Here is an 18348-nt window from a genome sequence, read left to right on the forward strand (position 1 = left end):
TTACAAATGAAATTTTTCCAGGAATGCAACAGAAAAACTGGAATTTCAGTAAATGTAAAGAACAGACTTGTTTGCAAAATAAGGTCTGTTAGCTCAGCTTCCTCCCCCATTCATTTCACACTACATACACCCATGCATTCTGACAGATGAGTGAGACATTCTTGGTACAAGGTTCTATAGTTTGCCATTTAAACCCGTTTACATACAGTACTTCCAATAATAATCCAAAGCTTTCAAAAAACATCAGAGCAGCAGACAGAATGGTCTAGTACACATGGCCTATGAATTACTAGGCACATACCATTTGCAGAGTGTGTTCTTCTGGACAGCAGCATATGAACCAAATCTGTGAGCTATGAGGAAGTTTTTACCATGCTTCCTAACAAATTCTTCAATAGCCTGTCCCCACCAGCGGGCATGTCTGTAGCTGTTACATTTCAAGATTAGAGATCTACAAAACAAAAACAAAATCAAGGGTAATGAATTCCTCCCAAAACCATTTTCCATAGTTAAAAGTGCAACGTTAACAACTGATGTGCGCAAATAAGAACAGTTTTAGCTGCCAAGGGTGTGTTTTACTGTTTAGCCAGTTTTGTGACACACTTCTGCCACACTGCATAGTCAGGCAGGTGACCACAATTTCCTTTTTCAGCTTTGAAGCATCTTGTGTCACCTGCCAGGTCACTGAACAATTAGTCAGCATTATCACACAATTTAAGAACTTTAAACAGGCAAGGATTTACATATTTGTGTTTTAGATTAGTATTTTGCAATTGCCTAGAGTTCCAGCTAAGGCCTCTGGTACCTGTACTGGTGCAAGATGTGTTTGTTTTGATTTCTGCATCCATCCCCAGCTATGTGCAGGCAGCCTATGGAAATGGATGTGAATGCAGTGGCTGCAAGGACTCAGCCGCACGTCAAAATTTTACAGCTGCACAGGAGCGGGTACACGGTCACGAACTAACGCGGTGTGCATTTAGGCCGTGCAACTGCTCCTGCATGACTTTTAAATTTTGGCATGCGGCTGCGTCCATGCAGCCGTATCCACCTTCATAGGCTGCTGCATGCAAGCAGCTGGGAGTGGATGCAGACTCCAAAACAAATGTCTACTGCTTTTAGGACAGGTGCCACTGCCAGCATCTATCTGAATGAGACCTAAAACTGATGCACTTAACATGGACCCATATTTCAAAATTAATTCCAACCTTGTTTTTTTTCCCCTGCTTTCTGTTAAAGTTTTGGCTACTATAAGCTCGATAAAGAAAAGATTTGAAGTTAGATGAAGCGCATGGTTGAATCACTTTAGATGTACAGTGGTGACAAATTAAAGCAGTAGGGAACTATATTTTGAATGTGATAACAATGTATGGGGCTGGTCCTTGCTACTGGTGAAAATATGCTGGAAGGGAGGAAGTTTTTGTCCTCTCCTTTCCCTTTAACTCCCCCCCCCCCTTTTTTTTTTCTTTCTTCTCTTCCCTTGGTAGTAATTGGATATATAGTGGATATTGAAGGGGAATTTATGAGATTATTGCCCTTATTGGGGTAACTGAAATTTCTTTTGGACTTATGGTCCTTTGATTGTATGTATGTTGACATTAACAATGCTGTTATGTTTGCATTGCTTTTTTGTTGTATTGTTATTCTGAAAAATTATAATAAATAAATACTGAACACAAAAGTGATAAGTTAGTACAATAAGAGCCGGTTCACACTGGGGCGACTTGTCAGGCGACCTGGCCTTGTCAGGCGAGCAGGCCCACTACCAGTATGAGCAGGCCCATACTGGTAGTGGGCCTGCTCTACTCATATTCCTGCTGCTATTATTTATTATCAGGTCCATATACATATATGTTTTTAATTGTCCTTTTATATTGAGTTTTTAAATTTATTATATGTTTTATATCGTTTATCTCCCATCTCGCCAACCTGTTAATTGGTTATGCTCCTAGACTATTTGAACAGCAATGCCATGATTTTTAACAGCTATGTCAGACTTTTCATATGCGTTTCCTTCACCCATTGATTCCAAGGACCATTGCCGCTTTAATGCTGCCCTTGATATTGCCGCTTTTACAATGAATGCACGCCCCCTTGTCTCCTATATAACCTCCCTTCCTTCCCCCTATCCGGACACTTGATAAAGGAGTGCGCATGCCCGACAGCGGCATGTTGCGCATGCTCTGAAACGCGTAGTGAAGCCCGGATACGCCCACAAAGCCCACACTGCCCTTGACGTCAGACGCTGCCGGCCGCAGCTACAGCTCTCCGCAGTTCCATTGCCGATCCAACCCGGAAGTCGCCTGAGCCTACCCCCGGACCTCTCCCGGATGATCGGACCTTACCGGATCCAGAGCAGGCACCCAGCCACTGACAACACCACGGAGCGCACTACAATGAATGTACAGATGTGAGTCACCATATCTTGCTTGTCCAATAAAAGCTTGTTTACTGCACTCAAGTGGCGCTTCTTCCCCCTTCTTTATGCTTGATACAGAGCTGCTTCGCTCACCCGGATAGCAGCCCAGAGTGCCGCCCAGCCCACCTCCCCCCCTCCACCTGAAGAACAGTGGATTCACACCCCTGCCTCTCCCCTCCCTGAACCAAGACTAGCCCATCACCACCACTTTATATCACAGGCACATGAACCCTCCATCCTATCCCCTCCAAGGCCTTTCAAGCTTGCAGCTTTCCGATGTGCCAGTGCCCTTATTGACTACCACCTGATCACTTGCTTTTACTAGCAGCCAACAAAAAGAGTAGCACCCCCTGTGAGCGCCTAAAATATACTTTCTTTAACGCATACTGTTAGACAGGTTAATTCGGTTGGTAAGCCAACTGGTTGGCGAGAGGAGCTGGGCATTTTTCTGTACGGGTGTATATATATATATAAGTTTATTTTTTTCAGTGGTAGGATTTAGTGGTGCAAATTAGGAGTGCCCCCCCAGTTTTGACTGTGGTATCTTATGTGCCCCCCCCCAATACATTGTTCCTAGAGTCGCCACTGTTTTCTCAAACCTCTTCACCAAAATAAGAGTAAAAATTTACCAAAAGAATTAGATTTTTGGTGAAATACGCTCTAAAAAAGTTTATTCACACAAATAAAGAAAACATTATTCAGATATAGTACGTTCAGTGTGCAGTTTTGTATGCATCTGAAAGCAGTGCTAATGAAGTCTATGGTCCCATACACACCCGTGTCCTGCAGCACTAATTTGTGCTGCATTTTGTAGCATAGGAAAAAGTGCATTTTGAGCTTTATATTTGAGTGTAATTAATGATGTATGCATCTAAATGTTTGTGCAACGTTGACATGCATACCGACTTACTGTACAGCGTTGAGTGGCCCCATAGGCTGCTGCTCAGGGCTTAAATGTAAATAGCAACAAAGTGTTTACACATTACTGATCTAACATGTAGGTTGAATGAATGAGTTATTCATCTATTGGCTATGGTGAGGGCGGAGATAGTGGTTACTTAGCAAATGCTAAATTCTATAAGATCTGCTCTGACAATTTGGTCAGTCAGAAATGGCTCCTCGCATTGCCAAATCTGACGGGATAAGTAGGGGGCAGAGCGAGAATAGTTTTACAGCTTTGCATTTCTCAATCAGGTTAACTCCTGACGGCAAGTGAGAGGTACAGTTTCTGCTGATGAATCCGATTGCCCAAGCCAAATAAATTAAACACCGGCAGAAACAGTTACTTTCAGCAGTTATAGGAGTGGACTTGATTGCCTTTTTGCGGTAGGATTGGCATCCTTCTTTGCATCTGCTGGGAAGATCTTGCATAGAAAACTGCAGTAAAGTGTGAATAGGGCTAAGCCCTTGTTCACATTAAAACGCGGCTTTGAAATCGTGCAACTTGCAACTTCATCTGAACTCGCACGATTTTAAAGCCGCATTTCAGTCCGACTTCAAGGGCGACTTGAAAGACATCTGTTTGGGTTCATGCACCGATGTCTATTGAAGTCGCCCCCGAGGTCACCAAAAGTAGTGCAGGAACTACTTTTGGAAGTCAGTGTCGCACTACTTGGGACAGTGCCATTGCCGGCAATAGGCTGTAAATTTGACCTGTCAAATTGCATGTCAAATCGCGCCGATGTGAACGGAGGCTTAAGGCTTAAAATAGGAATGTAGACATTGCACCTTATATAATCAGAACACAGGTTTGTTCTGGAGATTATAATAAACACAAGTCTTCCCATTTAGGAAAGGACATAGGACATGGTGAAACACAGAAACAGACCACTAATTTCTAGAGCGCTGCGAAACAAAGAAACAAACCGCTAATTTTTAGAACCTGAAAAGGTAGGAGTCTACAATAAAGTTTGTTAAAACCCTTGCAATGTGCAAAAATCACTCAAAGGGGATTAATACAAAAAAGGAGTTCCACTTTAAGTCTATGACAAAACTATTTAATGGCATACACATGAAAATTTCAACCAAGCCATTACAATATACACAATACATTTCAACTATTCTAGCATACCTCTCTGCCTGGAAAAAAAGAATGCATGCCTTAAAAAAACAATTATTTTCAATATATAAGCATTGCCTCAAGGAAAAATGATGGGCCCTAGCAATTACTTCCCAAGAACTAGAGCTACATCCTGGGCACATTCAGAATTTTGCCAGGATTCTAAAATTAGCAGTTAGAAAAGAAAGCTGAAGCATTATGGCAAGCTACATAAATAATGTGCATGCAGCAGTAACTCATGTCACTAAGGCTTTTACATAACAAGCCATAAATAAAAAGCTAATTGATGTAACCCACTGCAAACATTCATAAATAAGATATCTTTGCTCCAACAGCTCTAAACTAATTAAAGATAGATTCTGGCTGATATGAATACTGCATATAGCAATAGATTACAGTTTTCTGCATTGACTTGTTGCACAGAAATAATTTGCCACAAACCGGAAAGAACTAAAAATATTTTTTTGGCCTAGGTCGTCAAAGGAATATTCTATGGCTTTCCTCTGCACGAAACTGCATTGCAATTTATAGGAATTAAATAAACTACAAAGAACTGTATCTACCAATTTCCATATCTGGGATTATAGTGAAAGAAATATATGAGCTACATCAAAACAGAACGCAGTGCGTTCTTATTTTGTTATGTGATGCTCACCGAGAAAGATTGTCTATCCGCAGTCCGTACTCCGTCTCAGTGTCCTTCTTTCCAATCTTTATGTTAAACTCCTTATCAACCAAAAGAACAAAGGAAATGGAACCGTTGTCAGTCTTCATGTACATAAGGAAAGAGTCTTTCACAACCAGCCACCTGAGAAATAAAAAAGGTAAATGAAATGATTTAGAATTTCATTGCTAACTGGCTAGAAAAAGTTTACAAAAAATAATATAATGAAAGAAGAATGATTTTGCTTAAAAGTATTTAAGTAGACATCCAGCTTTACAATCACTTTAAATAGTTTGTTTTTGCCAACCAGACCTAAAAGGAACTTTGCAAGTGCTGTAGCTAGCTACATGCCGTAAGCAGCACTGCATTTCATTATCAATATGGTTGACTTCCTACATGCCACTAGAATAAAAAAAAAAAAAGGCAGACTGTGTACTTCTTTTTACATTTAGGAGAAGCCTTGTATTTTAATGAATGAATACAAGGGTCCCTCTGATTGGCTGAGGTGGAAATTGTGACCACATCCTCCCGCCTCTCCACCTCAGCCACTCAGAAGAAGCCTTGTATTAACTGAAAAAATGTCTGGTAGCAGATAAGAAGTCGCCGGTACTGCTGACAGAACACAGCACAACTTACTGTATGCAGGTAACGACCACATCATTATAACAGGAATAGTTTGCTTGGGCCAACCTGATTTTAATTAAAGTGATAGGAAAGCTGGAATTCTTCTCATATTTATGGTGTAACATGTACTACCCCCTCCCACCCTCCTACCCCTCCAAACCCTGGTTATGACAGTGGGCAAGAGATCCTCTCCCCCACACCCGCGGGCATCATTTTAAAAATGCTCCACCCATCTGGCCGCATCAGTTATTCACAGAGTTGTGTGAATGGGAGAACCACAACTACCTTCAGCCATTGCAGCTCATGACTTGTAGTTCTCAATTAACTACCAGGCAGCTGATGAGCACTCTAGGTAGTTCATTGATCTTTCCTCTCATTCAGTATTTGCCTGCCCGTACAAGGTATGGGCAGACAGCTTCACTGAAAGTAAGCAGGAGCTTGAGATTGAACCTATGCTGATTGCAGGTGCAATGCTTTACAGGCTCCTGTTAAAAATAAAAATTGATAAAATGCACATTTATATACCGTCACAGATTTTTAAAAAATGGTGAACTTCTCCTTTAAGCATTTTCCTTTTTTGGATGTTAGTTAGGTACTGATGTAAACCCGGCCATTCAGAAAAAAGATCACCTCTTCCACAAAGAAAGACTTACTATACCTTTTTGACCATCGGTAGCAAACACTTCTTTGTCCACAACAATTTAGGCCGGGAATTCTGTGACCTCCAGATCTCTTCTGGATCATGCCTTCTCTAAAGCACAAAAGAAAATGATCATGTACATCAGGTGGAATGCCTTTAGATTTGTTGTATAATATTTTAAAGAGATAAACAAAGTAGCATACCAAGATGGTTACTCTCCAATATATAAGCAATAATGGGTCTCCTTACTGCTAATTATAAGTTATGATTCATCAAGGAGCATATACATAATAGGGACAAGCTTATAAAGTTACAAAAATCAGAAGTCACAGTTAAATCAGATTCATTTTGAGATGGGGTCCTCCAGGGTGTGGCATTTGTTTTTAATAGCAAACTGAATTTGTTCAAGGTAACCCTTAAGTTCTGTTTACTAGCATGTTCACTACATGCACTACCGACCCATCCAAACACAAATCCCACACCGCAATGAAAACATGCTGTATGCAATGTCATTTTAACAAGGAATAACTCCTCATTTAAGGTTGCAGTCACAAGGGGAGCCAAAAAAGCAGGATCCTCTTCGGATTCTGTCAGGCAACTTTCACATTCTGAATCGCCAACAGAGAAGATTTTACATTTTGCTCTTCTCAAAAAAATAAACCACAGGCCAAGTGTGTTTCTAAAGGTCAACAATTTAAGGTGAACCTGTATATAGAAGCGGTCATTGCTGACTTGAGTATTAAGGGTGCAGGCTCCAGGGCTGTCCCCAAATCGGGCCAAGTAAAACACAAATCAGAAACCAGCATGTAGGCTGACCGGTCAAATATTTCAGACTTAACTTTCAACATTCTTTTTCTAGGTCAGTGTCATACTAGGCTCTCAAATTTCAATTCACAGAGGCCTACTTTAAACATATAGCAGAGGGAATGTTATTTTTTTTTTTTTATTATACTGAAGCAAACTTACACAGACCTCCACACAATCATGGACAGATATACATGGGTAAACAACAAGTAAATAAATGGGTTAGTCAGTGGCACAAAGCTACATTCTCCTCAAACAGCCCAGGCCAATTTCAAATTAAAGACTGCTGGAATGGTAATGGAATTGTGATTAGGGTGGGGGAGGGTGTGAACATTTGAGAGCTTTATACAGGTACAATTTATAGGAGGTACCATGGGAACATTTATAGAGTGTAATATAATAAAGTACAGTATCAAAGTTTCTCATTGACTGTTTTTTATTATACGCACACTCATATGCAAATCGTTTCACACAAATAAAACTTGCAATGTTTTAACATTGCTAAAGAAATTAATGTGTGTTTTGCATAGACCCCAGGGGAATTGTAGACTGTGTAAATATGGATTCTTTCCTCTACCCAATCCCAAGTGAAAATCTTCCATAAGTGTTCTCCCACTTCCATGGGAAGAGCAGCGATGTGTCATAAAACAGCTGTATAAACAAATCATAAGAACTTACATGCCCTTTGGTCCCAGATCATGGACGAAAGAGAGCTGATTCACATCAATGAATTCTCTCTATGGAAAAACAAACAAAATAAATTTACAAAATGACATTTTCTTCAGAGTTAACAAAGCCACACAGATGGTTGAAAAATAAATTTTTAAATACACTGCCACCATTGAATCCATATTTTCTATGGAGACCGAAGTGTTAAACCACCAAGAAAACCCATCCATACTCGTGAAGACACTAGGCAGAATAGCGGGAGACCCCTCAGGCAGAATGATTGGAGAAAGAGTCCTCTCTGGGCATAAAACCCCCTCTCGTTTTCATAGGTGTGCGCAGCCTAATGCATTAGGGTGTGCACACCAAAGCTCAAACACACTACCGATCACTCACGATGTTCATTCAGAAAGGGAAGGGGCCGGCAAATGATATATTTACCGGCCCCTTTCCCCGCTCATCCAAAAAAATCCCCACAGCAACAGTCGGCTGGAGAGGAGTGGAGGGAAGCCGGAAGATCTGTGGGGGTAAGGGGAGCCAGGGCAGTAGGGGGAATCTGTGCTGCACAGGGTGATTAGGGTGTGCCTGGGCACACCCTGTGCGCACACCTATGCTCGTTTTATGCCCAGAGAGGACTGCTCATATGAGGAGCTGAGTTTTTTTTTCTGCCTAGTGTCCTACTCCTGTAGGTAGGGCTATAATGCACTGTTTGGTGATGGCTTATGAAGAAGAGGCTGTGTCCATTAATGAATGTAAGAGATAGCTATTTATCAACATTTTGACCTCATTTCAATGAAGACAATAAGCTGGCAAAAAGCAATTCAGTTAGAAGGCTAACATTAATTCTTCACAGAAGGTAAAACATGCAAGTGTTCTAGGGTGCCCCCAAAGAAGTTCAAGGAGGGGAGATCTAGCAAATGCTGGGTGACTTCATGGGAAAGTTTTCTCTTTTAATCCCAATTGAAGCAATTCTGATAATGGGTGTACAAAAGGGTGCTGCCTCAAGACACAATGCTTTTATGAAAGGAAAATGGGAAAACCAGTCAGCACAGCTCTAAACTCCCCTAGTTAATGAAGTGGGAATAATTAGGTAAATTATTCACTATTTTATCAAAAAACTATGTGCTCAATCCTAAAGTGCAGTGCAATTATTGTAAACAATCACTCTCACATAAAACGTGATAAGTCAGTGCCACATGCAGAACACAAAATACAATCTTAAACCTACAAATTCATATAGCGCATAACAAATGTATACTGTGAATACAAAATCAAATATCATTAGCAGGACGGGGCTAGAACGTTGGACACCACCGCGCATGTCACAATCTCGCTCGTGGCTTTGGAATGACAGCCGGCGGTGATACGGATACATACAAAAAGAGCTTGTTCCTTAGTGTCGGGCAGACACTTTTAAAATGTGAGTGATACTATTGTTGTTTAATATAAACTGATAGAGTTTTATGGTTTTACGTGGATTCTCCTTTTATCTTAAAATATATACCTCCATACATCTCTATAAGAAAGACTAGCAACAAAGACGGGAATATCAACTATAGGGTTAGGAGCCAGTCTGCTGGACATTTTAGAAGAAGGCGTTGAAGCTCGTTCATAATATTTCCAGCCACTTCATATGGCGATTAGGTTTGGGGTGATCGGTGGAAGGATCGCACTGGGTGTTAGCACAGACTTGTTTAGTTGAAGATTTTGCACATTGCTATATGCACATTTTTTACTTTTTTTCTAAGGGACTTTATGAAATAGGAGACAATTTTTGTGGTTTTTGATTTTTGGATCACTTTATAATGATATTTGATTTTGTATTCACAGTATATGTTTGTTATGCACTATAAGAATTTGTAGTTTTAGGATTGTGTTTTTTACATGCATGATGTGTTCTGCATGTGGCACAGATTTATCACGTTTATGTGAGAGTAATTGTTTAAAATAATTACACTAGCACTTTAGGATTGAGCACATAGATTTTTATATAAAATAGGGGACAATTTACTTAATTTTCCCTGCTTCATTAACAAGGGGAGTCTGCGCTGACTGATATTCCCATAATTCTGGTGTTTGGTATACCTACAGATAGTTAGCAGCGTTCACAATTAAAAAACCCTCCTTTTTTCTGGTTGTTTGTAACCATTGATAACCTGGGTGCCATATTTCCTTTTTTTTTTAATTGTATTTTATATAAAGGAAGCTTCTTCTTCTTCAAACCACTCCTCAAGAAATCTTGACAGAGCTGTGTACCAGTGGTGACATTTACACAAGACAAGAACAGTCCATGTATCGACCACAGTAGGATGTGCCATTGGTGTGCACAGTTCCACAACCTTTGCCATAGGAATACTTTGAGAATATTCTGAAGTCAGATTGCCTACTAAAGCCTCGTACACACGTACCGATCGTCGGCCGAACGATCGGCCGTCTTTTGTCCAGGGCTGTCGTGTCTGTTGAAAACTGCAAAAGACTGCACACGAATTTTGTCGGCCAACAACAGCCGACTGCAGAAGTGATGTCATGTGATGGTTAACTTTCCTTGTCTTTTTTCTTTTCTGAGCATGCCCAGTCTTGCTAATCTGCTGTCTGTCGGCCGAAATCTGTACTGACTGACGAACAATCCGCCGTTCTGGTGTTGGCCAACAAAAATTTTAATGCTTGCACGACAGATTCTGTTCGGCCGAAAATGCGCTGTCGGCTGTCAGAAGCATCATACTAACAAGCCTACAATCGGCCGATCGGTCTTCGGCCGAATATTTACGGCCGACAATCGGTACGTGTGTACGGGGCATAACACTTCATGCTGAGGGTTGAAAATATCCCTCAGAAAATCCTACTAAATGAAACACTATTTTTCAAAAAGTATTGGAACGCCTGCCTTTACACGCATATTAACTTTAATTGCATCCCAGTCTTTATCCGTAGGGTTCAATATTGAGTTGGCCCACCCTTTGCAGCTATAACAGCTTTAACTCTTCTGTTAAGGTTGTCCACAAGGTTTAGGAGTGTACCTATGGAAATGTTTGACCATTCTTCCAGAAGGGCATTTATGAGGTCAGGCACTGATGTGGACAAGAAGGTCTGGCTTACAGTCTCCCCTCCACTTCATCCAAAAGGTGTTCTATCGGGTTGAAGTCAGGACTCTGTGCTGGACAGTCAAGTTCCTCCACCCCAAACCCGCTCATCCATGTCTTTATGGGCTTTGTTTGTGCACTGGTGTGGAGTCATGTTGGAACAGGAAGGGGCCATCCCCAAACTGTTCCCAGAAAGTTGGGAGCGTGAAATTGTCCAAAATGTCTTGGTATGCTGACGCCTTAAGAGTTCTCTTCATTGGAACTAAGGGGCAAGCCTAACCCCTAAATAAAAAAAACTCCACACCATAATGCCCCTGCACCAAATGATTTGGACCAGTGCACAAAGCAAGGTCCATAAAAGACATGGATGAGTGAGTTTGGGGTGGAGGAACTTGACTGGCCTGCACAGAATCCTAACTTCAACCCAATAGAACACCTTTGGGATGAATTAATGCGTAGACTGCAAGTCAGGCTCTCTCATCCACATCAGTACCTGACCTCCCAAATGCGCTTCAGGAAGAACAGTCAAAACATTCCCATAGACACACTCCTAAATCTTGTGGACAGCCTTCCCAGAAGAGTTGAAGCTGCTAAGGGTGGGCCAACTCAATATTGAACACTACGGACTATGACTGGGATGCCATTTAGGTTATTGTGTGTGTAAAGGAAAGCGTCCCAATACTTTTGGTAATATAGTGTATACCATCTCACTTTTTACCATTTCAAAGCATTAATAATTGTCCCATCATCTTGTCCATTTCTTCCATAAATTATGGGTAACCTTTCTTCCTATCGAGTCATGATTATGTATTACCTTCTGGTCTGTAATTCACTCATTGCTGTTTGTCATCCTTTACAGAGATTTGTTCCACAAAGCACTTTAAAGCAGACATAAATTGGAATAACATCCCTTCATCCTACCCATCCAGTGACTTTAAATGCAAGTATGTTAAAGGAACCCCTTAAAAAAATGCATCAGTGTTTCAGAAAAGAAAGGTAAGTGAAGCATATTAGTCACAAAATCTTTGCTGAAAGTGGTATTAAACCCGAAAATACATTATATTGCAGCCTAAAAATTCTTCTTATTGTGATGGTCGCATTCATTTTCTTTTAGACTTTTATTCTTTTTTCATGTAGTAATCCAGCAAGTGCGCCTGTGGTTTTTCAAAAGAACATGCTCACCAACAGAATGCATCAGTTACAGAGATGAGACAAACCATTTACCAGTGGCGGGGGTGCTTACAATGATCAGCTTTTATGTAAAACCTTTAATTATGCTGTAACTGCTTATAAAGTATTAGCTGGAGTTTGGCTTCAATAATTAATGTATTTATATCTGATAGCGTATCTAACACTTCCCTTCCCCCATACTGACAATGCTGCAATCCAAAGGTGCCCCTGTGCTCCTTCATCCACAGTGGGGGCACTCAACTACAGGTGGTGTGTAAATGGGCAGATCACCAGGTAGAAACAGAGGGGGGAAAGCGTAAATAAAAAAACCTAATGCAGCCGCAGCTAAATGATTGCATATATTACATTTTTGGGTTTGGGTTTAGTGCTGACTTGAGGTGGAATTTCATGTAAAAGAAAGGTAAACATTTTAGGGGTTCCTTTATTAAAGTAAAATACTTGGTGTGAGTGTGTGTTCTTGTTTGTTAGTCTTTTTTTATTTGTTTACAAGCTTTACAGCAGACTAACAGACTAATAAATGCATTGAATGGATATAGGTCTACAATAAAGCAATCAGGAATATAATCCCATATAAACAGCTGTAAATCCTTTCACTACAGACACAAGGGATTCTGAATACCTCAGAACACTGCTTGTAGCTTTTGCATCCAAGAAAAGAATACTATTAATACTGCAACATTAGAAGGGCGATAATGTTTAGGAATGATATTCAGATATTCCAGAACCCACTTTACAGCAACTTTTACTCATAACATTTATAAACTGTCAGTTTATGCTTCACAGCATATGTTGAATTACAAATCATATGAGCGTTCCGATTGCTGATGACACAGTTTGCTTCAGAAGTAGAATTTATTAAATAAATTTATGGAAAACAGATCAGCAAATCCAAACAGATCTCTGCCTAGTGATGTTTTTCATTTGGCAGGTTTGACATTTATAGCATGCCTACATCTAAGATTTGCCCTTTCAAAGCAAACGCCAAACACTTGACGACTGATGAGAAAATGAGAAACCCTGGTCAGAAAAACACTGCATAGCGTAAGGGAAGATCATGATTGCTACGCTGATAATGGCTCTTATAGAGGGCAACTTGTAGTTTTAAAGTCAATGTAAACATCTACCAGTATAGCAGCATCAATATTATAATACTGAAATCATAGTCATTTGCCAAATGTCTATGCAAACAGTAATGTAGCTAAATGAAAAACAGTTTCAGCTGGAAAAACATTGAAATTGGCCCCTTTTTCACTTACTGTAGCATGATAATTTCTGTACATTGGCATCTTTAATAGTGCGGTTATGTAGTCTTCCAGCTGTTTCTGTAATAGAAAATGTAAAACATTCTCATATTAGCTCAGAATACTCAAAATAGAAGATGGCTTTATAAAAAATAATCTTCATTTCTCAGGAAGTGAAGGAGCTTACTTGCTCATGTACAACAAAAAGTATGAACGCACAATTCAACATATTCTATACAACTGTATACATTGGAAATAGAACATATACAGTACCTGTATACATGATCCTCTCAGCTCGGTATTATGTAGCAGGAGGAAATCCATTTTTTATTCAGGTTTTTTTATTCAGGCATAGCTGTAATATACCAATCCACCCACTGCATAAACCGCCTTGCTGTTAGTACCTTGTAGTCACCAAACCTGTTTGGGTAAATTGGCTATATGCTAGTACAATGGTCATTCCAAACCTTTTGTTTCAAATGTTCAATTTTCAAATCATTAGTGGAGTCAAATCGATGTTAATTTTCAACCTCAGTGACAGGAAAATTAGAACTAGAATTAAGCCAGCGACTGTAAAGCAAGATGGAAGATCGGTCCCTGAGACCGCAAATCCTCCCCGAGAGGAAGTCTCCAAGGAGCGTCCGCGACTAGCCTCGCCAAGTCGGCGTACCAGGCTTGACGAGGTCAATCCAGAATTTCCAGAATAACTTGAATTCCCTCCACCTCTATCCTGCGAAGAAGTTCCCGCAGCAACTTGAGAGGATGGAAGGCATGCCGTAGCTGATACTGCCCCCACGGGGCGATCAGCGTTTCTTCTGCGTCCGCTAGAGGATCGTGGCGCGAGCTACAAACCTCCGCACCTTCCTGTTAGGCCAAGGTGCCAACAGATCCACATCCGGGATGTCCCAATGAAGGGACAGCTAGGGAAAAAACCTCTGGATGAAGAGGCCATATGCGATTGGATCCGAATCGGGCTGCTCTAGAGCTGCTCGATCCAGTAAATCAGACAAAATCTGATCGCTCTCAATTCCGATACCCTTATTGGTAATCTGGATACTATCGGAAGAAATGACTTCCCCTGGTTGAGCATCGGAGACTTCCTGGTCCTCTCGCTCAACCGGATCCGATTGTCCAGGGAATCGGAATTCTGATTCCATTAAAAAAGAATCTCCTTCAGGAGAATTCGGGTATGAGACTGGGTATACGGTACTGCCTCTAAGAAGGCCACCATCAGTCCCAGCCAATTGACGGACAGCAACATCCGAATCGTTGACTGAACCTTCTGGAGTTTCCCAGCAAGGAGAAACTCTCTTGCCCAGGATGTATCCAACCTTAGGCCCAGATAGTTCAGTCTCCTGGTGGGAACCAGGGATGATCTTTGGGAAAGCGAAAAAACGCTGATGTCCTGCGATGATGGAGATATAAAGATAGGCATCCTATATGTCTATGGACGCCAGGAAATCTCTTTTATGCAGGGAGGCCACCACTGTACGGATGGACTCTATTTCTTCCCAAGTCCAGATTTGGACGCACCTTGCCCTCTTTCCTGGGCATTGTGAATAGGTTCGAATAGAACCCCTGAAACCGTTCAATGTTAGAAGGGCAGAGTCGCACCGGTGGAAGTGATCGAAACTCGATCCTGTGTCCTCCAGAAACCGGTGAAGACATCCCCCCCCCCCACCCCAGAGATGGGTAGGGGCGCATCAGGCTATATTCTTCAGGCTTGGCTGAGCCGGACTCTTTGTTTACCCGACCAGCGCCCTTTGAAACCCCTCTAAAGGGGCTTTGGAGGGTTTCGCCTTATCGCCCGCCCTCGCGGAACGAACAACTCTATATGAGCAGAAAAGGAAGGTCCTCGTTATTTACGAGGTCTTTTTATCCTAACAGTCTGTGGCAAGACAGCAGGTGGTACCGTCTATCCTATAAAGAGGAATTCCTCAAACGGATAGCACCTAGCCATGCGTTTGGAAATAACAGGGGTTCGTTTCAAAACGACCCCATTTGGGTAAAGGAAAATCCTTCGCCCTTTTGGTAGGCTAACAAGTACCAAAAAGGAATCTCAGTCTCAGCTACCTCTGCCGGTGTAACCTCAAGACTAAAGGTTTCCTGGACGGACACAACTAGTGCATCCACCACTCTTGTGCTATGGCGGAGGCAGAAACGTGCTCCTCACTGCTGAGGAGATATTACCTGAGACAACAGCCCCCTAAGAGGGACCTGCAACTGCATTGACCAGTTCCGAATCCGTATCTGAAGTATCTGATAAACAATAGGGGTAGGCGGGGGTCGCTACTTGACCCCCGTCCCTGACAGGCCACCTCCACCCGGGATACCAAAGACTCCAAAATTGCCGATAATGCATTAAAAACAAGTGGGGTACTGGAGGGTCCTGCGGCCACCTTGAGGGGATCAGGTGGGGATACCTATGCGGCAGGGTCAATGATTATACAAGACACTTGCCAGCGACAAAAAATGACAAAGTAAAAAAAAAAAAAACTTTTTTTTTTTTTTGTGTCCCCCAGTCGCAACAGCGCCCCTCAGTGTTACCTGCCTTTTTGGACCCCACAGAGAGAGAGACAGACCCCAAGGCTCATCCCTGATGCACAGAAGTTTTCATCAGCTTGCTCAGTGCTTGTCTTGTTACAGACAGGAAGTCTTTGGCCCTATTTCCTGGGTAAAAGAGGCGGCTCCGCCCCTTAACACGCCTGCCGGCTCCTCCCCCTGGCTCCATGAGGTGTTTGAGTCACCTCAAACATGGCCGCCCCCATGCTGGAGACACGAGGCTACACCAAAATGGCGGCCTCGTGCGATCTACCAGACAATGGCGGCGGCCTGCACAGAATAACGGCATGTCTGCAGAAGGATCTCGGCCTCACAACCCTTCACCCTCATGGTGGTCAGCGTGGTCGGAGGTACCGGACCCTAGCGGGCCGTATGCGGTCCGCTGCTTAGCTGGAGGAATGATCTGGAATGCAGTATACATGTATAGACATCGCCCTGTGGCTACTGACAGGTAGGATACCTTATACTATCACAGTAAAGTTCTAGTACTGGCACTGACTACAATCATTTACACATCTTTACAATTAGATTGTCAGCTCCCAAACCAAGCCTCCTGGCTTCTTGTACACAAAAATCACACTCAATTAGGGGGATCTGTGACATGTTGTAGGATAGAGGGGAACCCATCCTTACCATTACAGAGAGGGGCCCGCGTTCACCACAAGACCCGTCAGGGGGAAAGGGGGAACATACTACTCACCATACCGGAACCAGGCGGGCGCCAACTCCTGACAGTACCCCTCTCCACCGAGGTAGGAGGGCTGTCGACCAATACGGGCGCCGTGACTCATGGTCTTTGGCGTTTCAGCGAGACGTTTAACTCGCAGGGTCAGTCCCCGTCCAGTGGGACTATGTCGCGGCCGACCCAGCGCGGAGCTATGGCCTGCACGTGCTCGTAGGCTGAACTGGGGTGACCACTGGATCTCAACATCCAGCCCGTCGCCCAGTTCAGCTTTCTTGCTTGAAGATCTCACAGGAACACTGGAGAAAAAAAGCGGTCTTAAAAAATTCTTTTCTAAGAAAAAAATCCTGCCAGGACCGAAGATCCCAGCAAGGTATCTAGGTCCTTACTCCTGACTAGACAGAAAAAAACTGATTTGCTGAGGCAGAGAGAGAGAGGATATACCCTCTGGGACTGCCCCTAGGGTGTGGCCAGAGCATTTTATTTCCTGTCTAGTCCTACTCCTGTGGAGGCAACATAACCCGAAGGTGCTGTATCACCGAGGACTACGTCTGTCAATGAGCGATAGAGAAATACAGTTTTGCTGAACTGTGCTAGAACTTAACCTTAACACTTTGGTTAACTTCAAAAGATCCTGGACTGTGGTGAGACTTGACTTTTGACACTCTGAATAGCTCAAAAGTCCTGTGAACATCTCCCTCCAGCTCTTCACTGACTGAGGTAGCTCCTTGTAACTGCTTGTGCTGCTGCAACTCTCAACACTGCACACTTTAACTCTTCAAGGCCCAACCGCTGGCACCCCCTTTACACTTCAGGGTCCTCTCACTAGGCTCCCCCTCTACACTTCAGGGTCCATTCACTAGGAGCCCCCTCTACACTTCAGGATCAACTCTGGCACCCCCTTTACCACTAGCTGGCTCCTGGATCCCTTGGACCTTCCCCGAAGTTGTCCCCTCTGCTAGGCAGACTCCCGGGGAAGTATACAGTACTCACAAAACTGAAACTGGACCCCCTTTAGCTCTGCTGGTCCTCGGCACACCGGATCCTCTCTGCAGATTAGCTCAGCTCACTCCGTCCCCTCAGGCAAGCCGCCCGGGACACCCGATCCTGCTGACAGGAGGAGGGAAAGCCACACTCTCCCCCCTGGGACTCTGCTTCCTGCCAAAGACGCTGCATCATGCTCAAACTTACACCCACTCCCAGAATTCTGTGTGGCAGAATCTGCCTTTCTGGGGTAGATACAGGCCTGAATGTGCCACTGATTGGTTTTCCTCCACTGCCCAATGAGAACCCTTCTTGTGGAGCCAGTGGGGAGACTCCCCAGTCTCAATAGCAACACCTGGGAGACATGACAGCCCAGCTGAAAATCATGGCCCTGCTGTTAGGCAGCTAAGGCCCACTATACTTTGCCTAGCACCTACCTTGTAGGGTGCTACACTACCAACAACCATATACTGGTAAAATCTATCTGAAGGGAAACAATTAAATAGGTTGTTTAGTTAGGCCCACACACTACATAAATAATAGTAAATCCAAAGATTGCAATGTGTGTGGACAGCTTGAAAAGGAGGGCATTGAACACAACAAAATCACGTGAAAAAAATCTGGCTGTGTAAATAACATTAAGTATAAGCTAGGGAAAGGGAACATCATTGCAATGGTGGTGAAGTGCATGTCAAGGCAGTGGGGGAGAGTGAAGACATGCATATTGGTGCAGTG

At 42.8% G+C, this 18348-nt stretch overlaps 1 protein-coding gene across 6 annotated transcripts in view; it reads right to left on the bottom strand.

Annotated features, from left to right (window-relative positions):
• The window catches only part of PLD1 (phospholipase D1), a 316806-nt gene that overhangs the window by 115839 nt on the left and 182619 nt on the right, over nt 1-18348 (bottom strand). For all 6 annotated transcript variants that reach the window (XM_082249865.1, XM_082249866.1, XM_082249868.1 and 3 more), the window contains 5 exons: nt 13401-13466; nt 7886-7944; nt 6422-6514; nt 5131-5283; nt 302-451 (listed from right to left, as the gene is read on the bottom strand). In XM_082249865.1, coding sequence (XP_082105991.1) covers nt 302-451; nt 5131-5283; nt 6422-6514; nt 7886-7944; nt 13401-13466 — 521 coding nt within the window. The remainder of the gene's footprint in view (nt 1-301; nt 452-5130; nt 5284-6421; nt 6515-7885; nt 7945-13400; nt 13467-18348) is intronic.

This window comes from Pelophylax lessonae (assembly GCF_965119305.1).
Source record: "Pelophylax lessonae genome assembly, chromosome: 3".
Lineage (NCBI taxonomy): Eukaryota > Metazoa > Chordata > Amphibia > Anura > Ranidae > Pelophylax > Pelophylax lessonae.